The sequence below is a fragment of the Canis aureus genome, chromosome 37 (assembly GCF_053574225.1).
Source record: "Canis aureus isolate CA01 chromosome 37, VMU_Caureus_v.1.0, whole genome shotgun sequence".
Classification (NCBI taxonomy): domain Eukaryota; kingdom Metazoa; phylum Chordata; class Mammalia; order Carnivora; family Canidae; genus Canis; species Canis aureus.
In genome coordinates, this window is record NC_135647.1 from 4,006,613 (window position 1) to 4,032,228 (window position 25,616).

At 41.8% G+C, this 25,616-nt stretch overlaps 1 protein-coding gene across 9 annotated transcripts in view; it reads left to right on the top strand.

The window, feature by feature from the left end:
* KIAA0319 (KIAA0319 ortholog) overlaps nt 1-25,616 on the top strand; it is a 100,237-nt gene that overhangs the window by 44,184 nt on the left and 30,437 nt on the right. For 7 of the 9 annotated variants that reach the window (XM_077886191.1, XM_077886188.1, XM_077886189.1 and 4 more), the window contains 6 exons: nt 9,639-9,828; nt 12,861-12,959; nt 14,300-14,397; nt 15,285-15,372; nt 16,248-16,340; nt 17,782-17,914. In XM_077886191.1, coding sequence (XP_077742317.1) covers nt 9,639-9,828; nt 12,861-12,959; nt 14,300-14,397; nt 15,285-15,372; nt 16,248-16,340; nt 17,782-17,914 — 701 coding nt within the window. Of the gene's footprint in view, nt 1-9,638; nt 9,829-12,860; nt 12,960-13,046; nt 13,298-14,299; nt 14,398-15,284; nt 15,373-16,247; nt 16,341-17,781; nt 17,915-25,616 lie in introns of those variants that run through there. The other 2 variants (XM_077886195.1, XM_077886196.1) reach the window with 2 other exon arrangements.

Below are 25,616 nucleotides of genomic sequence, written 5' to 3' on the forward strand. Positions count from 1 at the left end.
CAAGTATTTGTCCAGAGGTTACAAGAAGTAAGGACATTAAATTTTATCTAAATTTCTTTTGCCTTTGTTCTCCACATCAGGAACTGCTGGCAGTTTCAACCACAATCCCCCATTTGACTGGAACCCTTACTGTGGTTCTGGCCCAGGGGCAGCTGCAGACTCATTTGTTGAGGTTGGCTTGGCTCAACCCCTTCCCCGGTCCCTGGCTCCACGTTGGGAAATTTTGGAGGTGTGCACAGGACTTTTCTTGGCCAAGACACCGTAATAGCACCTGGTTACTACCCCTAAATTAAGGTGTGCACTTCCTTGTCTCGTTCGGTTGTAGATGAAGGGTGGCTGAAAGAATTGGATCTCTAAATTCTAAAGCATTAGATACACCTGCTTATTTTAGTCTAAGTGATATAATTTTGGAATGTTCATGCAGTTGGTGGAATGAGGTCTGGATCCGATGACCAAGAAAGAATTCTTGAGACGTCTTTGGTACAAAATGGTGTTTTTATGAAAGCGTGAGGGGCAGGATCCGCCAGCAGAAAGAGCTGCTGCTCCATCCAGGCTTGTGAGGGATGGCTGATGATATACCTGGGAGTTGGGGGAGGAGCGGAGGAAAAGAGAGATTTCAAAAGGGCTTTCATATGCTAAAGAGAACCTAAGGATACTGGAGGGCTTGGCAACTTCTAGAGGAGGTGGTTTTTCTCTCAGCAAGGTAGGGAGTTTCCTGGAGGAGTGTCACACTGACCCCACCCAGAAGTGGGGGTGCGGAGCTTGCAGGGTGTGAGCTTGTGTTTTGTCCTCAGCTGGCCTTCTCTGCTCACTCATCATAAGGACTACAGTCCCCGAGCTACAGACATCTATACATATGGCAAAATCTCACTAAAACAACCTAGAATCACAATGGCCATTATGAGAAATGTTCCAGTGAAATAAGATCACTTAAAAAATGCACACGGTGGGCAGCCCTGGTGGCACAGTGGTTTAGCGCCGCCTGCAGCCCAGGGTGTGATCCTGGAGACCCGAGATCAAGTCCCACGTCGGGCTCCCTGCATGGAGCCTGCTTCTCCCTCTGCCTGTGTCTCTGCCTCTGTCTGTGTGTCTCTCATGAATAAAATAAAATATTTTTTAAATATGCACATGGGGGTGCCTAATTGCCTCACTTAAACTTCTGCCTTGGACTCAGGTCATGATCCCAGAGTCCTGGGATTGAGTCCTGCCTCAGGATCCCTGCTCAGCTGGGAGTCTGCTTCTCCTGCTTCTTCTGCCTGCCATTCCCCCTACTTGTGTGCGCTCGCTCACTCTCTCTCAAATAAATAAGTAAAATCTTAAAAAAAAAAAAAGTGTACTTGGCAGCAAGGATTCCCAAGTTAAACATGCAGAATGGGGATACCTATTTTTGGAAGTCTCCAAAAACCTTCAAAATTCTCAAATAGCTTCATTAAAAGACTCATTTTAAAAGACTAATATGAAAATTAACGACATAAGAGGTACCCTACAACAAAATACTATGAGACAGACATGACTGTGCACAGCTTCCCCTCTACCCTCCTTGGTCTAACATCCATTCTGGCAATCTTCTGGACTGCTTTTCCACTTGAAGAATTATTATTAAACAGTTATCTTTTTCTTAAGATTTTTAATTTATTTATTCATGAGAGAGGCATAAACCCAGGCAGAGGGAGAAGCAGGTTCCCCACAGAGAGCCCTATGCTGGACCCAACCCCAAAACCCCGGGATCATACCCTGAGCCAAAGGCAGAGCTCAATCCCTTAGCCACCCAGGGGTCTCTAAACAGTTCTCTTTCAAAATAAGACCACCAGTCGGATGCCTGGGTGGCTCAGTTGGTTAACCATTCGATTCTTGATTTCAGCTCAGACATGATCTCAGGACCTTAAGAATGAGCCCCATGTTGGGCTTTGCGCTCACTGCAGTCCCCTTGTCCCTCTCTCTCCACTCCTCTCTGCTCACACACTTGCTCTCAAATAAATAAATAAATCTTTAAAAAAAAAGATTTATTTATTTATTTATTTATTTATTTATTTATTTATTTATTTATGAGAAACACACAGAGAGGGAGGGAGAGAGGCAGAGACACAGGCAGAGGGAGAAGCAGTCTCCATGCAAGGAGCCTGATGTGGGACTCGATCCCCGGTCTCCAGGATCACACCCTGGGCTGCAGGCGGCACTAAACCGCTGAGCCACCTGGGGCTGCCCTAAATAAATAAATCTTTAAAAAATAATTTAAAAATCTGACCACTGAAGTCATAGTATCCTCTTCTGGTACTTTTCATTTCTTCTTTCAAAGGCTGATCTAGATGCCATAAAGAATTTCCTAAGTCCAGGGAGGATCCTCAAAAGTTTTTAACACATATATTACCTTCTGAGATTAATGGATTGATAAAAAGGCAGAAAATAGGATGGGGGACCACTGTTCATGACCATAGCTGAGCACTTTGAAAAGACTGTAAACCAAGCCTATAAATAGTCTGCCAACTTGATATCCATACAGACATCCCTGTATGGACCCCTTCAGAGCTGACAAGACTCTGAGGGATTTTCGGGTAAATTCTTACTTATTCCCTTGAAATGGCCAAGGGGAAACTAAAATTAAAATTAATAAAAAACATTGCTAAATTCTGGTAAGTGCCTTAGCTATACTCTCCACTTTAAAACCCACTCAGTACCTGTAGTAGAATCCTGGAAAAAGCAGGAGCTGGCTCAAAGTAAGGTTTATACCAGGGTCAGCTCTCTCAGATGTCTGTAGTGCCCTACAGAAAAATAAAAATTCAGTGCTACCAGAAATATGTTTGTCCTTACTAAAAACTTCCTAAAAGAACATTCCTTCACTGTCTCTTTGAGATACAAATGTTCTACAAACTTCAGTGAGGTATTCTTTTTTTTTTTTTTTTTTTTAAGGTTTATTTGAGGGAGAGAGAGAATGAGATGGAGAGAGAGAGGCCTCATGTGCAGGATCTGGAGAGGCAGAGGGAGAGGGAGAGAGAATCTCAAGCCAGACCCCCTCACAGAGCACGAAGCCCCACAACACGCAGCTCAGTCTCAGGACCCCTAAGATCACTACCTGAGCCCAAATCTAGAGTTGGAAGCTTAACAGACTGAGCATCCCAGGTACCCTTGGTGAGGTAATGTTTATCAGAAGAATAAAAGAGGGAAAGGTCATTTGAAATTTGGGCCAATGAAAAATCACGTGATTTCTCTACAAATATTGATAAAGTTTTAGCCATCTGAGCAGATAAACTTAACTTATCCAAAATAAAAATCCAAAGGATGTTTCATTGCCCTAAATTTCAAAAGATCTTTCTACCTTTTTACTTCATGGTGAGTGAATGTATATTATCCTGTCACATGGCTAATATTTATTTATATATATATATATGTATTCATTCACACATTTTTTTAAAAGATGTTATTTATTTATTCATGAGAGACACACAGAGAGAGAGAGGCAGAGACATAGGCAGAGGGAGAAGCAGGCTCCCTGCGGGGAGCACCATGCGGGACTTGAACCCCCCATCCCTAGACTCCGGGATCATGCCCTGAGCGGAAGCCAAATGCTCAACATTCAGCTACCCAGGCGTCTCTCATTTATTTTTAAGTAGGCTCCATGCCCGGCTGAGATCAAGAATCATATGCTCTACTGATTGAGCCAGCCAGATGCCCAATAATGGCTAAATTTTTAAGACAAAACATACGGGACGCTGGGTGGCTCAGTGGTTAAGTGTCTGCCTTCAGCCCAGGACATGATCCTGGAGTCCTGGGATCAAGTCCCACATCGGACTCCCAGCATGGAGCATGCTTCTCCCTCTGCCTAGGTCTCTGCCTCTGTCTGTGTTTCTCATGAATAAATAAATAAAATCTTTAAAAAACACATACGAAGTCTCTGCTTCTGTCTTTATGCTTATATGTATCTTTGCACACGTATGTCATAAATGTGTGGTAGTTTCTATCTCTGGATGGCAATGCCCAAATTAATTTGTAGAAGAGTTCTATTTAAGTAGCTTAAACAAACACTTATATACATTTTTTATTTTATTTTATTTATTTGACGGAGAGTGAGGAAGCAAGTAGGGGCAGACGTAGGCAGAGGGAGAGAGAAACAGGCTTCCCCCAAAGCAGGGAGCCTGATGCGGGGCTCGATCCCAAGACCCAGGGATCATGACCTGAGCCAAAGGCAGATGCTTAACCAGCTGAGCCACCCGGACGCCCCTACACTTATATAAATTAAATTAAATATAATAGAAACTAACTCAAATGTTTTTCAGGTTTACATGAACTAGGAAATATTTAATATAAAAGCTAGTTTATGTTTGTTGGTTTCTTGAAAGCAGGCATATCTTTGGAGGTAACAGCAATAGAATTCCATCTGGGTTTACTAATCAACTAGCCAACTTGTGACATCTCTGTTAACAAATTCCGTCAGCTAGAAAAATAACCCAGGATGATGACTGATGTTGTCTAGTATCTAATAAAATTTTTGTAGGTAATGTAAACAGTTTGTTAAGAACAAGTAAGTTAAATAGATGTAAATCAGGTAAAAAGGTTTTAGGTGCATTTTTAAAACAGTTTCTCCAATTTTTTTTTTTGTAACCTGAAGCCTTAAAGTTTTGCTAAGTGATGAATTAAGTTAAATTTATCCACCATCCAGATCACTTCCTAATAAGGTATAATATTGAAACATTAATTACAGAACACAGGTTTATCCATTTTTTCTTCCTTTCATGGAGGATTAAAGTATTTTGGTCTATTACTAAGTAAATTTTATCCCACACTAAGAAATTTTCTATGAGAAAGCCCATGTTTCTAGAAGTTATAAAGCAAAGAACAGGATGCTAATGTAAAAGTTAGTAATTGCTTTCTTCATTTTCATGAAAAATTTAGAGAAAAGGGTTAAAAATATAATATATGTGATTAAAATTAGAAGCTACTAGGAGTATTACTAGAAATAAAAGGGCAGGGAATTTTATCTGTGATCAGGACTAAGATTAGAATGAATCTAATTAAATGAGTTTTAATATCTTAAGTAAAATTAGTGCAAAATTAGAATTTGATTTTTTCTTTGTTGAAAGGACAAAGGTTTCTTTGATGACTGGCTTGCTCTTGATAAGAGATTATGAAAGGTTTTCCTTTACCTTTCTCAGTAATCTGCCTAGAAGAAACAAAGATCTTGTATCTTGTCAAAATAATTTCCTGATCAGGTGTTTCGGTTACTTAAGAAAGCCAAATCCTCTCTATTAAAAGAGGTAAGGTGTTTTTGTTTTTAATTTTCTGTATTTGCCTAGGAATCGTTTAATTGCTGCTATGGTAAATGGATTACTAAGTATTACTTCACTTAATATTTGAATGTGTTTTAAAGCCTTTTGACATTTTCTGACAAACTTTCAAATATCAAGTTCTCAATCCTTTTGACCTCAATTTTTTTTTTTTAAGATTTTACTTATTTATTCATGAAAGACAGAGAGAGAGAGAGAGAGGCAGAGACACAGGCAGAGGGAGAAGCAGGCTCCACAGGGAGCCCAATTTGGGACTCAATCCCTGGGCCCCGGGATCACACCCTGAGCCTAAGGCCGACACCCAACTGCTGAGCCACCCAGGCATCCCTTTTTTACCTCAAATTAACTCAGATTTTCCAGTGTCCCTGGAAAATCATGCCAAAAAAATTATTCTTCCTCTTTATAGAAGGGAGATGTTAACTAATTAGGCTCATTTGATGTGTTAAATGGCATGGGAAGTATTATTAAATCATAACTAATACTAAGCTTTCTTTATGTTCTAGAAATTTTATGAAATTCTTGGGGTACCTGGGTGGCTCAGTTGTTTGAGCGAGTTGTTTGAGCAACAGACTCCTGATTTTGGCTCAGGTCGTGATCTCAGGGTCATGAGATCCAGCCCCGCCCAGGGCTCTGCTTTGAGGTAGAGTGTGCTTAGGATTCTGATGACCTCTCCCTTTGCCCCTCCACCCTTACCCCTTCTCCCCTGTTCTTGCAAGCTCTATTTTTTTTTTTTTTTAAGATTTTGTTTATTTATTCATGAGAGACAGTGAGAGAGAGGCAGAGACACAGGCAGAGGGAGAAGCAGGGAGCCCAACGCAGGACCCCAGGACTCCAGGATCACGCCCTGAGCTGAAGGCAGATGCTCAACCACTGAGCCACCCAAGTGACCCAAGCTCTCTCTCTTTAAAAAATTAAAAAAAAAAAAAAAAGCAAAAACTTAAAAAAAAAAAGATAAACATAGACTTAGCATATAACCCAGCCATTCAACCTCTAAGTTTACTCAATAGGAACAAAAATATCTGTACATAGAAAGACACATAGCATTATTCATAAAATAAACTGAATAGGACACAGTCAAGAAATTTGAAACAAATCCAGATTAAATTTGTAGAGGATAAACGATGTTTCCTACAGTTTTGTTTTCAAGTGGGCAAGACCAGACTTTTAATAAGTTGTTTTAGAGTAGTTAGAGTAGAAAAAAGAAAGGAGGCATCTGAGACTCTTGTTGACCAAGCCAGGCTGTGAGCTGAAGGCTGAAATGGGGGGCGAGGGTGCCCATGGCTTCCGTGGGGGATCCAGGTTCTCTGGGTGGGGTGTGTCAGGGAGGACCTGCATACTGACAGCTCAGCGAGGAGCTCTCTCTGGAGCTCATGGAGGCAGGGCCCAAGGGTGAGTGGAGACCTGGCATTCCCTTCCAACCCAGAGAGGCCACGTAGTGGGAAAGCAAGTGGTCTGCACAGGAGGCACGAGGGGAGTCGTCATCCCATCAGCCATGACCTGGTGGCTGTGAACCCTTGGAGAGGCACTCTGATGTTTCCTACCACTGTCTGTAGACCATTTTTTATTTCATCTTGGTAGTAGTTTTTCAAGGCTCTCAAACTAAAAAATCTGGTTTATCTTGTGGAGTTTACAGAGGCTGTGGGGTCTCTTGATTGGATGGGTGGGGGAGGGGGCCACCGAATGGGCAAGCTGATATAGGCTGGAGGCCGGTGGCATGGTTGGTGGAGGAACTCACCCAGGGCAGAACAAAGGAGATAGTAATGTATGAATACACTGCAAGGGAGCAGCGGGCAGGATGGCAAAGCAGAGAGGACTGCCATGAGGCAGTGGTGGGGGCTGGTTATGTGGGAAGGTGAGGACATGGGGGATGCATGCAGTGTTCCCCATTTGGTATGTGTGTTTGGGTGTAAGTAGCCCATTGGTCATCTAGGGCTTATGGATATCAGCCGACAGGGGTTTGGGGTGACTGTGGGTCCTGCTACCTTTCTCAGGTTTCTGATGTTCAAGTTGCTTGCCCCAAAGCAGCCTCTACAGAGGTTCCACTATAATATGTTGCAAACACCTGTTCTGGAGCTCTGGTTTGCAGGGATTCTGAACCTCATAGTGTTCTCAGCACAGATGCAGTGAAGTCTCCTATATCAGCACGCACTTTACAAACCTTGATGTCTGAAACCTCAAAGAAACCAAGCATCTTAAAATTATGGTAGACGCTGTAGGGGTTCAGATTGTCATCCCCAAACACGGCACCTAAGAAACAGCGGTGCAGGAAGGATAATCTGCTGTTGTCCCCTGGAAAGCAGGAGAGCAGTCTCTCATGTGAAAGGTAGCCTCCCTGTACCTGGAGGGGATTTAGGGGAGGCATGTCACCAGAGACAGGGATTTGGGGGAGAGGAGACTATATAACCTTGTTACTTCTTCACCACTAACTATCAGAAGTTCAAACAAAGGTCTTATCAATTCTTCACAAATCTATTGTTTCTTTGTCTAAAATATATTAAATATTTTGTTTTGGTCATTCCTCTGCATCTCCTATCTTTATGGAGCACCTGCACATACATTTGTATACACATGATTAAATTTGTTTTCCTTCTGTTAATCTGCCTTTTTATTTGGAGAGTGGTGGTCTCAGCCAAAGAACTAGAAGGGCAGAAGAAAAATTATTTTTCCTTTCCTATAACCCACTACCAGGTTTTTTTTTTTTTTTTTAAGATTTTATTTATTTATTCACGAAAGACACAGAGAGAGAGAGAGAGAGAGAGAGAGAGAGGTAGAGATGTAGGCAGAGGGAGAAGGAGGCTCTAGGGAGGGAGCCTGATGTGGGATTCAATCCTGAGACCCTGAGACTGCAGATCACGCCCTGAGCCAGGGGCAGGTGCTCAAACTCTGAGCCATCCAGGCATCCCCTGATTTACATTTCACTTACAGCTTTCTTTCTATGGATTTCTCATGGCACCTTCCCCCTTGGGTCTCCTGTGTCCTGAGCATGACTTTTACTCACCTGGCCCACTGGCAGATGAGGCTCAGAAGAGCATTTTATTATCATTTTATGAGACTTTCCTCTATGGCACAGAATACTCAATTTAAAAACTTAAAGTTGGCTGTGGTGCTTAGGCAGCTCAGTCTGTTAAATGTCTGACTCTTGATTTGGGCTCAGGTTTTGATCTCAGGGTTGTGGGATCAAGCTCTGCATCAGGCTCCGAGCTGACCATGGAGCTTGCTTGGGATTCTCTCCACATCTCTCTCTGCCCCGACTCCACCTCAAATAAAGAAATAAATCTTTAAAAAACAAAACAAAAACACTAAGTTGGCTGTTACTCTAACTTCCTGTTACAATTTATACTCAGTAGAGGGTACAAATAGATATCATTTACTCTAGAAGCCTGGTTGTTGAATTATCTGATTGATTCAGTTTTTGTCTTATTTACTAGTTTGGGGGCTTACTACGGTTATTTTCTCTTTTCATCTCAAGTGATGGCATGTGTATGTTCACTTATAATTGTCCAACCTACAATTTTCTTACTTTTTTCTTTTTAAGATTTTATTTATTTATTTATTTATTTATTTATTTATTTATTTATTTGAGACAGAGAGGCAGAGACATAGGCAGAGGAGAAGCAGGCTTCCTCCAGGGAGCCTGATAGGGGACTCAATCCCAGGACCCTGGGATCACAACCTGAGCTGAAGGCAGACCCTCAACCAATGAGCCACCCAGGTGCACCGTTTTCTTAAATTTTTAATGGGTAGCAGAGAGATTATTTTAGAGGAGTGGTCTTGGGGCACCTGGGTGGCTTAGTTAAGTGTCCAGCTCGTGGTTTTAGCTCAGGTCATGATCTCAGGGTTCTGGAGTCCAGGCCTGCCTCAGGCTCTGTGCTCAGTGTGGAGTCTGCTTAAGATTCTCTCTCCTTCTTCTGCACCCCCAACACTCATGTGTGTGTGCACATGCTCTCTCTCTCTCATAAATAAATAAATCTTAAAAAAAGAGAGAGATGGTCCAGACTTCTAGTGTTTTGTGATACTAGATATGAGGTTTTTTTTTTTTTTTTTTTTTAAGATTTTCATTATTTATTCATGAGAGACACATAGAGAAGGGCAGAGACACAGGCAGAGGAAGAAGCAGCCTCCTTGCAAAGCACCTGATGTGGGACTCAATCCCGGGATTCTGGGATCACTCCCTGAGTCGAAGGCAGATGCTCAATTGGTAAGCCACCCAAGCGTCCCTAGATATGGTATTTTGAATGCCACAAATCTCATTTATGTAAAAGGTCAGTGACATTGTGTTGCTCAACGAGGTCAACCATTTATTGCTGTTTTTTTTTTTTTTTTTTTTGTAACAATGTGTTTTTGTGATTGATCTCCTAGGGTCTCATGCTGTCCTATGATCCTCCAGCCAGACTGGAGTTCAGCCCAGCCTCCACAGAGGAGAACCCACCTGTCACAGTCCCCACGTGGCGCCCAGAGCATGGTGCCATGACCCTTCCCGCTAGCCTCGTCCCCGCTGAGCCTACCCCATCCCAGCAACCTGAATCTCCGCCCACTGCTCCTGGGACAGGTAACTATAAGAACAGTATAGCTGGGAGAAAAGTACAAATCATGCTATGGAGTAGAGTAGCTACAACTTTATAAAGTTTGCTCATTCCCTCCAGGCACATCTTCAAGCCTCTCCCCAGTGCTAGAAATGGTGCTCCACACCAGCAATGAATAGATGAACAGACATTGTCTTTTCCCTCAGTGATCTGTAGTGCAGGAAATGAGAATAACGGGGTTTTTGTATCATGTGGTAAGTGCTGGGACAGGCTGCTGTGGGAGCGGAGGGAGAAACCCAGCTTGACCCTTCTGAAGGCCAGGAAAGCCTTTCCAGAGGTGATAATGCCAGGATACAGCAAGCCAATTAAAAATGGGGGTCGGTGTGTTGTTCAGGTCAAGGCAGCACAGTGTGTAATAACCATAATGATAATTCTGTTCAGTGAACACTTACTGAGTACAGGGCTCAGCATTTCCTAGCCATCACCTCATCCACTGACTGTGCAAGAGAACAGAAGTACTAGGGCTTGTGTGACATTTTGGGAGAGCTGTTAGGAGGTCAGTGTGGCTGGAACAAATCATGTGAGTGAGAGGGAATGGCAAAGTATGGATCTAGAGTGGTAAGCAGGACAAGATTTTGAAAGATCTGCAGTCTGTGCTAAGGAGTTTATGCTTTATTAGGTACGTATAGAGAATCTCTGAATGATTTTATTTTTAAAGGTTTTATTTATTTATTCATGAGAGACACACAGAGAGGCAGAGACACAGGTAGAGGGAGAATTAGGTTCCCTGTGGGGAACCCAGTGTGGGACTTGATCCCCAGACCCCAGGATCATGCCCTGAGCCAAAGGCAGACACTCAACCCCTGAGCCACCCAGGTGCCCCTCTCTGAATGATTTTAAGCAGGAAAACAAACTGATCAGATGTGTTTTCAAGAAAATAATATGGAGTTGAGTGGAGACAAGAAGATCTATAAGGACTAGAGAGAGTGGTTGCAAGGATGGAGAGAAATAACATTCAAGAGATGTCTGGGGGCTGGAATCATTAGGATTTGATGAATGGCTCAATGGCAGGATGAAAGACAGGGGACTCTGAGATAGATAAGTGTGTGGGACTGGACATTAGATGAGCAATGGGCTGAAGATAAAGGATCAGGAGTCATCAGCATAGAGGTGATAAGTGAGGGTGTAGGGCACACATGGGACCTTCCAGGGAGGGCAATGGGTGAGCTGGGGAGAGGCCTCAGGAGGATCATTGGGAACGTCTTTACATAAGGAGCTGGGAGACCCAAAGGAACTTATGGGGCAGGCTGAGTGGCCTTGCCAGAGAGGCAGGGCATCAAGAGGAGGCATGCACTGAGGGATAGAAAGAATACTTCCAGGTAGAAAGATGTCATGAAGGAAGCCAGGGGTTGCAGAGATCATGACGAGCACTGATGAGCTCCCATTAGGTTTACTAATAAAGGAGGTACTAGAGACCTTGTTTCCAAAGCCATTCTGTGGTTGACATGCTTTGGGGATAGCCCTCTCTGCCTTGTTCAAATACTTTTACCCTAAGCTTGAGTACAGAGAAAGGTAATGGCAGAAGAGAACTGTGTGGTATTTTGGAAAGGAAGCCAGCCTGGGATATAGGATCCTTGGGTTCTAATAGGACCTACTGCATGGAATTAGTAGAAGGTTAGATGAAGTAATCATTTTTTAACGTCCTTAGAACCGAGCCTGGCATAGTGTCATCTGCTATGTGTGTTTGTTGAAATCAATACATTTAAATTAATTAAATATTGGTGGATCTATTTTTGCTAATTATTCATATAACTTTGAGCAATTACTTGGCCTTTCTGAGCTCAGTTGCCTCATCTGAACCTTGTTCTGAGTGCTGATTTAGCGGAAAAGTGCTTTTGATGAGAGTGAATGTCTCCGCCGCCTGAGTTAAAATCACCTTTTTATGGAGGTTGACTGGGTTTTCTCTTAGAAAGGCTCCAGGAGCGAGGCCATCAGTGGTAATTCACGAGGCTGCTAACAGAACTGAGTGGTGTGTGACTAATGATACAGAAACACTTAGGATAAAATGATAGGTTGGGACCAGTGTCCCCTCTGCATCCACGGTTACTGACTTTCAGGGCACAGAGTCCATGGAAGTAATGGGAAAGAGGAGCCAGAGAGGCCGAGGAGGCCCCTGCAGGTGGTCCAGGAAGGCTCTGGAAGGACAGGGTACTGAAAGGAGAGGATCAGTTGTAAGTGAGCCACATGGCCCCCTGACACCTCCAAGTAGCCGAGACCTCTGAGGAGCACTCCGCTTTAAGACAAAACAGAATGGGAGCTCTTCAGTGCTTTTCTCTGTGTGGTATCTGTGTGATATCTTGACATATCTCAATTGTATTTTATAAGTGAAGCTAATGTCCAGTTACATCATGCCAATTGAATAATACATCAGTGTTCTGCTGCTTACGGAGGAGGTAAATGAACCTTGTTCTGAGTGCTGATATAGTGGATAAGTGCTTTTGATGAGAGTGAATGTCTCCACCGCCTGAGTTAAAATCGCCTTTTTATGGAGGTTGACTGGGTTTTCTCTTGGAAAGGTTCCAGGAGCGAGGCCATCAGTGGTAATTCACGAGGCTGCTAACAGAACTGAGTGGTGTGTGACTAACGATACAGAAACACTTAGGATTACACTCAATTTTTTAATGAAAGTAGCACATACCACGGAGTCAAGAAGCACTGATGGTAAGAGAAAGAAGAGGCTCAACTTATAGTACCCGACCTGTTCTTCCAAAAACCTTATTACCCAACACTGTGCTCAGTCAATCCAAATTGCGATTTTCTTCCCCTTTTCAACTCACACAGATGACTTAAAATTTATGAAATTTGCCCTGCAGCATAATATGGGTCTTGGTAGGTTACTAGCCAGAGGAAAGAAGTGTCTTAGATAAAATCAGAGGGAGGAGAACTACTATAAAGAGAGATGTTATTTTGTCTTACCTAAAAACAAATCTATCACGGGGCAGTAATATAATAGCATTATTGTGTGTAAAGGACTGTACCATGTCTAATCAACTCATAGCACAAGAGCTCGTGGTGTCTGCTGGAGATAACCTGATACTGACTTTACCTGAAAATGAAGTGGAGCTGAAGGCTTTTGTTGTGTCAGCCCTACCTGCAGGTAAGGGTTTGGTTTTCCTTTGTGACACCAGAGGCCAGGTAGCTGGGTTGCTCTTCACCAGTCTTTGCTGGTTATTTACTGCGCAGGTTCACTTGAACAACACTGTGTGAGGTCCCCACTGAAGGGTCGGGAGTGGTGGCGAGGCTTTGGTGGTCCTAAGCCTTAAACCTCACTGAAGTAGTTCAAACTAGAGGAAGAGTATGAGAAATGAAATACAGGACATATCCTGTAATTGGTCAGGACGGAAGGTCATGCATTTCTGAGGATGCAAAGCAAGGGATGTGTTAGAGCTGGAGAGGTTTCCACATTCCAGAGTTTGACCTGTGGTCACCCAGAAGGTGTGGGAAGATTTTACCCTGAGGAGAGAGGGCGTGGGGCATGTGCCCCAAGCTCTGTTTACAGATGTTCTGGTGTTGACAGCGGGGCTCTGAGGTTCTCAGGATGCCTCGCACCAGCTCTTCGAAATATGTTGCTCAAAATGCCCTTTTTTTTTTTAACTTATTTTTTTTTGTATATTTTTTTATTGGAGTTCCATTTCCCAACATATAGTATAACACCCAGTGCTCATTCAAAATGCCCTTTCTTCTGCTTGTCCAGAAGCAAACATTTGAGTTCTTCCCCTGAGCAGCCAAAGGCATTCTTTCCTAAAGTATATTCGTTCTTAAAACGTTGAATGTTTCTCGTTCAGGTTAATTCCCTCATTTGCTTTCCCCTCTATCACCTATGGGTCGACATTTAAGCAGAGATGATATTTGGCATTTGCCTTTAATCCTGTTAGTTGAGGCACTCCACACCTGAATTAGTAGCATCTCACGGTAGGAGACATTCTCGTCTTCTTACAGAGGTTTAACCCGTTTTTGTGTCCTTAAAGAAATCCCCACAACAGATGGAATGTATGGAAATCTCCTTGCCTTTTATTAAAAGGAGAAAAAAGAACAATGGATTATACTGTAGTTGAAATTTATATGTAAATATATAGTCACCCTGAAAGGAAAGTCATCAAATGGTAAATTTAAGAGCAGAGAGATGGTTTTCTTTTCTTTTCTTTTCTTTTCTTTTCTTTTCTTTTCTTTTCTTTTCTTTTCTTTTCTTTTTTTTTCAGTTTCTACATTTCATGAGTTTTTCCATAAGCTGTGTGTTTTTCTAATAAAACAAATTTTACGTTAAAAGGATAGAGAAATCTCACAGTTCTTTACCTGGATGACAGTTGAAAGCAGAGTTCAGAATATCTCCGCTGTCCCTTCTGCTGGGGTCAGGGCTGTCATCCTCTTCCATCTGCCCAGATTGTTAAAACAACCTTTCCAAATTTATGATTACTCATATTTCTTTGTTGCTCTCAGAAACCGCATACAGCTATGAATGGAGTTTAATGCACCACCCTGAAGACTACCGAGATGAAATAAAAGAAAGGCACATGCAAACTCTTAATCTCTCTCAAGTAAGTAACTGCAGACTGATTGTCTCTGACAGCACATCATAGAATTCAGCTAACACTTTAGCTGTTGAGCCCTGAAATCTGTTTTATGACTAAGATCAGAAGAAGGTTATAAATGAATAAAGTTTCAACCATAGTTTCAACCATGTAGACAGGCAAATGTTGAAAGAAGGAAACTTTTCAGATAGCTCTTCTTTATTTTAATTAGTTGGCATATCAGCTTGGATAAAGGAGACTGGTTGCCCAAGGGTTTCTGTGGTGAGGTTGCAAAGCCTGTGTTCTAAGTCCCATAGTCTTTTTAGTGGTAGAGACGTTCTGGTTATGTCTGCTTCTCAAGCAAGTAGGCATATTTCTAGAGCTGCCAGTAATTCCATTCCAGCTCACAAATGCTTTGGCTATCAGATACTGCTCCAAGAGGTAAGCCCCTCACAAGAAGAAACACGTCCCCTTCCTGGATCATAATGATCAAGAAACTGACTTAGCTACTAGGGATCTGGTTTCCCACCTGATGATCATTTTGTCTTTGGTCCTGAGACCACACAGCCATGGGTGCAGCGCGAGCTCATATAACCACCGTGCTCCGCTTCTCTGAGTGCCAGACCACTGACAGCCAATTTATGGACTGCTGCCCTCAGCAGGTCCACCCCACTTATGTGGTCCGTGAGCATCCGTGACGAGGCTGTGGGCTTTTCTGGGTGATTTCCAGTGTGCCAGGGCACTGGCTTCGAACACGTGGCAATGTCTGCACAGCTCCAGATGAGACTTCTCCTAAGACCCTTTGCTGTGCTTAGTTCAGGAGAACGGTTTCTGGAAGATTTTAGGACTTTCTAGGCAATGGACCTATCACGTCCTTAGCATGTTTACCCCTGAAACTTTTCTTTATGTTGCAGTTGTCAGCGGGACTTTATGCCTTCAAAGTAGCAGTTTCTAGCGAGAATGCCTTTGGAGAAGGATTTGTCAATGTCACTGTTAAGCCAGGTAAGCCTGTGTGAGAGAATGGCCTTGTGTTGTATGGGTTTACATCCGTTTTTGGTGCCAGAATGATATTGTATCTTTTATTTTTACGTTTGGCTCTACTCTAGAGAAAATATGCAGTGATTATGCCTCCCCCCACCCCTTTCTGCATTCTGTGTAATTCTTAGTACTTGCTCAATGCTGCTATTTAAGGGTACCAGGTCAGGGGGTAGCCATGTGCCAACCTCTGCTCCCGTCACTACTCCATCTCCCTTCCCCACGCCTCAGTCTCCCCTTCCATGGGTGCTGGGGAATGTAGGCACTGGGCTTGCAGGCTGCCACTAGCCCACAGGCCAGTGCGTTTATAGGAATTAGAAGCAGGGGGCCCTTTGCCATTTGGGTGGCCACAACCTGTCCAGTTGGAGGCAGGCCGCCTCTGTGCCAGCGCTTCTTCCCAGCCATTACCTCTGAGGCTCCACGCTCCCTTTCAGCACATTCTGCCCGAGTGTTATTCCAGCCAGAGTTCAGTGTGGGTAGTGGGGGGTGCCTGCGTCAAAGATTTCAGACTCAGCTGTGCATGGCAGGAGCTGGAAGTGTGCTCTTCTGCTCCGTGTCTGCAGTTCCTGCTCAGGCTATGTGAGGAAGCCCTGGTTATTAGTACACACGTCCCCTGGGCTGGGACTTGCCTGCCAAGATGTAAATCTGCAGACAGGCTCCTCAACCTTCATAGGAAGGTTCTGAAACTGTTGGAGGTAGTCTCCACAGCTGAGGCCTATAGGATAAACGCCTTCTTGACAGGATGTTTATAACCAACTTTTAAAAGGCGGGTGCTTTTATCGGGGTTATGATCTGTGCACACCTAACAGGCTCAGTCAGTGTCCTTTTCTCCTGTCACACAGCCAGAAGAGTCAACCTGCCCCCCACAGCTGTTGTGTCTCCCCAGACGCAAGTGCTCACCCTGCCTTTGACGTCCGCCCTCATCGACGGCAGCCGTGGGTATCTGTGGCGCTTCAAAGTCTCTCCGCCCCACGTGCTGCAAGGCTTCCTGGTGTTCTTTATGAGGCCAGGAGGGCTTGCACACTCACGCCGATGCCCAGTGTCTCCCTCATTGGGCATGTGGCTCACAGCTTTGTCCAATGTTCATCTTGCCATCGGTTATGTCCCGCTTGTCCACAAAAACTTCTTTAGGGCCTCGCTATTTGGTTTGGAATTAAAGCAGTTCTTAGAGAATTTCCTTTTGATCTAGTATATGTGATGAGCAACTGGAAAATCACTTTAACAAAATGAGGAGGGTTGCCTTCATCGAGGGTTGGTAGTGTTTTGTTAATTTGATCAGAGTTCATTCGTTCTTTTATATGTGGAAGGGGCCCCTGTGTGACTCCAGGCATCCATGCAAACAAGAATAGATGGAAATTGACTACACTGATATAGATAGATATAGACATGTGACAAAGTATGTTCAATCGCAGTGTGGCTGGTATTTGCATTTGTGTACATTTAACCACAAAGCTAATACCAGATTCTCGGGAGTAAAGGGTAATTGTCGGCTGCTAATGCTGCTCCATTTTGCAAGTCTGCAAATATACACAAATTACATTGACATCATTTTTGCCTATTCAAATACAAATATCCACATTTCCCCCTTAACAACATGAAAACAAAGCATATTTTAGATGAAAATATTTACATGAGGAAATGTACCACATTTTGATTTCTCTAATGCAGGATGGCTTAGGACAGGAGACTGGGATTATTAAGCTGTCACACAAGCTATTTCTTTAACTGAGTTAGATGCAGCTGACTCTCTTCCAGGTCTCCGTCTCTGTGATTGCATGGAGCATATTTCATTTGCTCTCTTTTTAGTACAGGAAAGGGAAGTTTTCTTGTAGGATACTACCTTTCTCTAGATTTACACCTTAATGATGAGGGTAGTAAAGGGGGTGTGATAAATTATACATAAGCATCTCTCTCTTTTTTTTTTTTTTAAGATTTTATTTATTTATTCATGAGAGACACACAGAGAGAGGTAGAGATGTAGGCAGAGGGAGAAGCAGGCTCCCTGCAGGGGAAGCCTGATGTGGACTCTATCCCAGAACCCCAGGATCACACAGATGCTCAACTGCTGAGCCACCCAGGTGCCCCTTGACTCCTGTTTTTAAAAAAGCAATAGTGCCTGTCACTGTTTTTTAAAATTCACAGCTGAGTGAAAGCAGCCTCACCCAAATCTGGTGGAAATTCAGGAGGAAAATAGTGATGATGGTTTAGGAAGAAGAAAAATCCTCCTGCTAGCACATAATACATCTCCATTGAAATCTATATAATTCCGCAATTTCATGCAAAAACAAATTTAAGCATGAGGACTATAAATTATAAATTTTGTTTTACTGTTCTTGCATTTCATTCTGGTCTCCATGTATTTTCAAATCTCCCTAGAAAGTACAGATGACACTAAAATCGTGAGTTATCATTGGGAAGAAGTTAATGGCCCCTTCCAAGAGGAGAAGACCCCAGCTGATTCCCCCACCTTACGTCTGTCTAATCTGGTTCCAGGAAACTACACTTTCAGGCAAGTGGTTCCCACACCTTTACTGAGCTTTCAATACATAAGTTTTGACTGTTTCCCTAAATTGACGCCAGTACACTAACTACACCGAACTTTTTACATTTTTACGAAGAGGTCAAGGCCAGTTAGGTTTCCTTTGGGGTTTTGGTTGGCAGCCACTTGAGGTGGATATCCTCATGGATGAACATGGACTAGAACTGCCTGCTTACTGGGAATATTTTCTTTTGGTTGTCAGGAATGGTATGCCGATGGCCAATCTTTTTGCTGTGTTGTTATGTGAAAGAAATTTTGTATCTTCAAAGTAAGGCAGAGTTGTATGATTTATCTGTTTCTTAATCTTTTTCTCTTTATAACTTTTAAAGATATAACTGGAGCATAATAAACTGTATGTATTTAAGGTAGAACACTCGGTGAATTCTGACGTGTGTATATCAGGGAGACCATCATCACAACCACGATAAACATTTCTGGCAACGCAGAGGTCTCCTCATGCCCCCTGGGTTTCTGCCTGCCTCTCCACTCCTGTCCTTGGGCCACCATGAACCGTATTTGGTCAGTTTAAATACTGTCTAGAATTTTACATAAATGGAATCCTACAGTATGTACTCCTTTTTGCCTGTCTTCTTTCACTCTGCAAAGGATTCTGATTCATCCCTGTTGTCTGTATCGATAGTCTGCTTCTTTTCATTGCAGAGTGCTATTCCAGTGTGGATGTACCACAATTGATTGATTGATTGATTGATCAATCTATCTATCCATCCTTCCTTCTGTCCAGTGGGCTTTTTATATCTTTGAACTACTACAAATAAAGCTGCCATTAACATTTATTTTAAGTCTTTGTGTAGACATATATTTTTGTTTTTATGGGGTAAATAAATAGTGGAAAGATCAGGTTCTTAAATTTTTTTTTTTTATTTATTTATGATAGTCACAGAGAGAGAGAGAGAGAGGCAGAGACATAGGCAGAGGGAGAAGCAAGCTCCATGCACCAGGAGCCCAACGTGGGATTCGATCCTGGGTCTCCAGGATCGCGCCCCGGGCCAAAGGCAGGCGCCAAACCGCTGCGCCACCCAGGGATCCCGGAAAGATCAGGTTCTATGGTGAATTTATGTTTAACATTTTAAGAAATTGCCAAACTTTTTCCTGAGGTGGGTGTACCATTGTACATTCCCACCTTCAGTATATGACTTCCAGTCTCCACATCCTCGCCAATACTTGATATAGTCAGTCCTTTTAATTTTATCTAATTTGATGAGTGGTAGTATCTCATTATGGCTTTAATTTGCCTTTTCCTGATGACTAATGATATTAAGCATGTTTTCAGGTGCTTATTAGCCATTTATAGAGCTTTCTTCTGAGAAGTATTCTTTTCCTATTTTATTTTGTCGTATTTTTTTTAAATGCTCCTTTATTTTTTTAAGTAAATTTCCCCCAACATGGGACTTGAACTCATGACCCCAAGACCAAGAGTTGCACATTCTATCAACTGAGCCAGCTCCCCACTCCTTTCCTTATTTAAAAAATTGTATTGTAAAAAATAAATAAATAAATAAAAAATAAAAAAAAATAAAAAATTGTATTGTTTGTTGTATTTAGTTTTAAGAGTCTTCATATATCCTGAAACAAGCTCATTAATTTATATATGTATTGTGGATATTTCCCACCAGTATATGACTTATTTTCTTAATCTTTTATTTTTTTTTAAAAGATGTTATTTATTTATTCATGAGAGACACAGAGGAAGATAGAAGCAGAGACACAGGCAGAGGGAGGAGCCAGCTCCATGCAGGGAGCCTGATGTGTGACTCCCTGGGTCTCCAGGATCAGGCCCTGGGCCAAAGGCTCCCTGCATGGAGCCTGCTTCTCCCTCTCCCTGTGTCTCTGCCTCTCTCTCTGTCTATGAATAAATAAATAAAAATCTTAAAAAAAAAAAAAAGAATCTGATGATTTTAAAGAATATGGCCTTTCTTGAAATCCATCTATCCATATGTCTGTGCATCTATATATTTATATATTACGACTCTTCTGAAGTCTGAATAGGTTAAAAAAAACTCCCAAGCATCTGACTGGATTCATCTCTTTTTTTTTTTTTTTTTTTTGGATTCATCTCTGACTAAAAAGTTCACAGAGATCTTCTAGAGTGTTTTATATTGTACACATATCATGAAAATGTCTGTTTTGGTTTCTTTGAGATCTCAATTTATCTCATTAGAATGGTTATTCTTTTTTTTTTTTTTAAGATTTTATTTATTTATTCATGAGAGAGACACACACACACAGAGAGGCAGAGACACAGGCAGAGGGAGAAGCAGGCTCCATGCAGGGGGCCCGACATGGGAATCGATCCTGAGTCTCCAGGATCAAGCCCTGGGCTGAAGGTGGCACTAAACTGCTGAGCTACCCGGGCTGCCCAAGGATGGTTATTCTTTAAAACATGGAAAATAATAAGTGTTGGCGAGGACCTGGTGCAATGGGACCCTCGTGCTCTGCTGGTAGGAATGTAAAGTGGTGCACTTCCTATGGAAAACCGTTTGGCAATTCCTCAAGAAATTAAATCTAAAATTACCATATCTGCAGCCTCACTTCTAGGTATATACCCAGAAGAATTGACAGCAGGATCTCAAACAACTACTTGTACACTATCATAGTCCGTTTGAGCTATTTTAACAAAAGTACTACAAACAGGGCAGCTTATAAATGGCAGAAGTTTCTCATGGTGGGAGGCTGGGCAGTACAAGATCAGGCTGCTGGCAGATTGGGTATCTAGTGAAGGCTCCTTTCTGGCTCATAGACAGCTGTCTTCTCATCCTCACATGGCAGACAGGGTGAGGGAGCTCTTTGAGGTCTCTTATGAGGGCACTAATCCTGTCCTCTACCCTCATGACCTGATCACCTCTTGAAGGCCCCACTCCAAATGCCAGTCACATTGGGGACTAGGTTTCATTGTATGAATTTCAGCAGGGGGGACACATATTCAGTCTATAACTTCACCAATGTTTATAGCAACATTCTTCACAATGGCCAGAAGGCAGTACATCCTAAATGTCCACCAGCAGATGAATGGGTACACAAAATGTGCTATATACATACAATGGAATATTGTTCCACCTTAAAAAAATGAAATTGTGACACATACTTTATCATGGAATAACCTTGAAAACATGAGGTGAAGTGAATGAGGCCATTTGCAAAAGACAAATGTATGATCCCACTTACAGGAGATAGCCAGAGTAGTTCAATTCACAGAGATAGCTTGCAGAGTAGTGGTTGCCATGGGGTGGTGGGAAAAGGGAAAATGGGAAGTTAGTGCTTAATCAGGATAGTGGCAGTTTGGGACAACAAAAAAGTTCTGGAAATGAAAGGCCATGCTGGTTGCACAACAATATGAATTATTTAATACCACTGATTATATACTTAAAAATGGTTAAAATGGTAAGTTTTAGTTATATGTTCCTTACTACAGCTAAATAAATAAACTTACCTGGCTCTGCAAGCTTATTTTATTATTAAGAGTAGATCCCTAAGAATCTAGAGGCCCTGTGAAAGCTGGGTGAACAGTCACATGGGGCATTCAGTGCTCACGTGTATCTTTTTTTTAAAGACTTGAATTTTTTTTAGAGTAGTTTAGATTTATAATAAAATTGAGATTTCCCACATGCCCTGGGCCCCACCTGTGTGTAGTCACCCCCATTGTCAACATCACTCACAAGTATTCTATAGATTTTACCGAGGATGAATCTGTGCTAACACATCATAATCAGCTGAAGCATGTAGTTTACCTCAGGGTTTCCTCTTGATAGTGTCCATTTGGTGGGTTTGGACAGATGTACAAACCCATCATCAAAATATCATACAGAGTATTTTCCTGCCCTAAAAATCCTCCGTGCGCCACCCGTTCATGTGTCTCCCTGCCTCCTCCCTGGCAACCACTGATCTTTTTACTATCTCCATGGTTTTTTCTTTTCCAGAAGGTCACACAGTTGGAATTACACAGTAAGTAGTCATCTTAGATTGGATTCTTTCACTTAGTAAAATGCATTTATGGCTCTTCCTTGTCTTTTCATGGTTTAATAGCTCATTTCCTTTTAGCAGTAAGTAATATTCCATTGCCTGGACAGATACCAGTTTATTTCTCCATTCACCTTCTGGAGGACTTCTTGGTTGCCTCCTGGTTTGGGCAGTGTGAATAAAGCTGCCAGAAATATCCATGTGCAGATTTTTATGTGGACATAAGTTTTCAAACCCTTTGGGTAAATGCCAAGGAGTGTGACTGCTGGATTGTACAGAAAGAGTATGCTAAGTTTTGTAAGAAACCACCAAGCTATCTTACAAAGTGGCTGTACCCTGGCTTTCCCACCAACAGTGAGTGAGAGCTTTTGTTCCACAGCCTCACCAGCATTTGGTGTTGGGAGTGTTTCAGAGTTTGGCCATCCCAATAGGTGTGTAGTGATGCCTCTCGTTGTAATTTGCATTTCCCTGATGATATATGATGTGAAGCCTCTTTTCATGTGCCTGTTTGCCATTGGCATATCTTTGGTGAGGAGTCTATATGTTTATTTTTAATTTACCACTTTGGCAGTCATGGCTTGATCCAGAAGAAATACAAGGTTTTAAGAGACAAAAATCCAAGAGATAAAAATATATTTTCTTCTGATAATAAGAATAATGCACATTTGGCATAAAAAATTTTAAAACCCAGGGTATGTCTATAATTAGAAAAAATTTAAATAGGGATGCCTGGGTGGCTCAGCCGTTAAGCGCCTGCCTTCAGCCCAGGATGTGATCCTGGAGTCCCAGGATTGAGTCCCACATCAGGCTCCCTGCATGGAGCCTGCTTCTCTCTTTGCCTGTGTCTCTGCCTCTCTGTGTGTGTCTCTCTCATGAATAAATAAATAAAACCTTTAAAAAAATTAAATACCTCCCGTAATTCTACCTAGAAATAAATGCCTTAACTGTCTGTCATTTTATGCTTAGGGTCCTTTTTCTATATATACATAAACTTGAAATTTTTTTTTCTTACTTGAATCAAAATGTATATGATGTTTGGAAGCTACCTTCTACATGTTCTAATAAAGATTTATAAGTTTTATCTTTCATATTTAAGTTTTGATCCATCTAGAATTGTGTATATACTGTTAAGAGATTCAATCTCATTTTTTCACACATGGATAATCAGCCTGTGATCCCTGTATTGTTTATTGCCTGCTGTACCCTTTCCCAGTCTGCCAAAGAGGTTGTGGTTTCCTGTGTTCTTTTCTAGGATTTTGGTGGTTTCCTGTCTCACTTTTAGGTATTCCATCCACTTTAAATTTATTATTGTATATAGTGTAAGAAAGTTGTTCAGTTTCATTCTTCTGCATATTGCTGTCCAATTTTCTCAACATCATTTGTTGAAGAGATTGTCTTTTTGCTATGGGTATTCTTTCCTGCTTTGTCGAAGATTAGTTGACCATAATGTTGAGGGTCCATGTCTGGGTTCTGTTTTGTTCCTTTGATCTATGTGTCTGTTTTTGTGCCAGTGCCATACTGTCTTGATGACTACCGCTTTGTAATAGAGCTTGAAGTCTGAGATTGTGATGCCCCCAGGTTTGCTTTTCTTTCTCAGTGTTGCGTTGTCTACTCAGGATCTCCTGTGATTCCATACAAATTTTTAGGATTATTTGTTCTAGCTCTGTGAAAAATGCTGGGGGTATTTTGATAGGAATTGCATTAAATGTGTAGATTGCTTTGAGTAGGATAGACATTTTAACAATATTTGTTCTTCCAGCCCATGAGCATGGAATGTTTTTCCATTTTTTTGTGTCCTCTTTGATATCTTTCATAAGTGTTCAATGGTTTTCAGAGTATAGACCTTTTACCTCTTTGGTTAACTTTATTCCAAGGTATCTTATGATTTTGGTGCAGTTGTAAATGGGACTGATGCCTTGATTTCTTTTTCTGCTGCTTCATTATTGGTGTATAGAAATGCAACAGATTTCTGTGTGCTGATTTTTTTATCCTGAGAATACTGAATTTGTATATCAGTGTTAGCAATTTCTTGGTGGAGTCTTTCAGGTTTTCTATGTAGAGTATCATGTCATCTGTGAAGAGTGAAAGTTTGACTTCTTCCTTGCCAGTTGGGATGACTTTTATCTTTTTGTTGTCTAATTGCTGAGTCTAGGACTTCCAGTACCATGTTAAATAACATTTGTGAGAGTGGACATCCCTTTATTGTTCCTGACTGCAGACGAAAAGCTCTAAATTTTTTCCCATTGAGTGCGAAATTAGCTGTGGGTCATTCATAAGTGGCCTTTATTATTTTGAGGTATATTCCCTCTGTCCATACTTTGTTGAGGGTGTTTATCATGAATGATTGTTGTACTTGGCCAATTACTTTTTCTGTATCCTTTGACATGATCATATGGTCCTTATTCTTTCTTTTATTAGTGTAGTGTATCATATTAATTGATTTGCAAATATTGAACCACCCCTGAAGCACAGAATACATTCCACTTGATTGTGGTGAGAGATTCTTCTAATATACTGTTGGATTCAATTTTTAGTATTTTATTGAGAATTTTACATCCATGTTCATCAGGGATTTTGGCCTGTAGTTCTCTTTATCTGGTTTAATTAAAAAAATTTTTTTAAGAGAATTTATTTATTTATTAATGAGAGACACAGAGAGAGAGGCTGAGACATAAGTGGAGGGAGAAGCAGGCTCCCTGTGGGGAGTCCAATGTGGGACTCGATCCCAGGACCCTGGAATCATGACCTGAGCCGAAGGCAGATGCTCAACCACTGAGCGTCCCTTTATCTGGTTTTAGTATCAGGGTAATTCTGGGCTCATGGAATGAGTTTGGAAGTTTTCTTTCTATGTTTTGGAACAGTTTGAGAAGAATAGATAGTAACTCTTAAATGTTTGGTAGAGTTCCCCTGGGAAGCGATCTGGCCCTGGACTTTTGTTGGGAGATTTTTGATTACTAATTCAATTTCATTGCTGGTGATTGGTCTGTTCAAGTTTTCTACTTCTTCTGTTTCAGTTTTGAAAGTTTTCTTGGCTGCATATTTTTCCCATTCAGCCCTTTGAATGTATCGTGCCACTTCCTCCTGCTTTCTGCGGATAAAGCTGCTGCAAACCGTATTTGTCTTCCCTTATAAATTAGGGATTTCTTTTTCCTTATCTCTATATCTTACAAATTTTACTGTGGTATACCTCAGTGGTGGCCTACTTTTGTTGATCTTGATGGGAGTTCTCTGTACCTCCTGGATTTGGATTTCTTTCCCCAGATTAGGGAAATTTTCAGCTGTAATTTGCTCAGATAAACCTTGTGTCCCTTTTCCCACTCTTCTTTTTCTGGGATTCCTGTGATATGAATGATACTCCACTTCCTGGAGTCACTGAGTTCCTTAAGTCTACATCTGTGATCTAATATTTTTCTTTCCTTCTTCTTTTCCATAATTCTTTTCCATAATTTTATCTTCAGTGTCACCCCTTCTTTCCTCTGCTTCTTCCATCCATGTGGTCATTACATCTAGTCAGTTTGATATCTCAGTTATAGCATTTTTAATTTTGGTCTGACTAGTTTTTAGGTCTTTTATCTCTGCAGTAAGGGACTCCCTGGTATCTTCTATGCTTTTCTCAAGCCCATCTAGTATCCTTATGATTATTATTTTAAATTCTGTATCAGGGGCAGCCCTGGTGGTGCAGCGGTTTAGCACCACC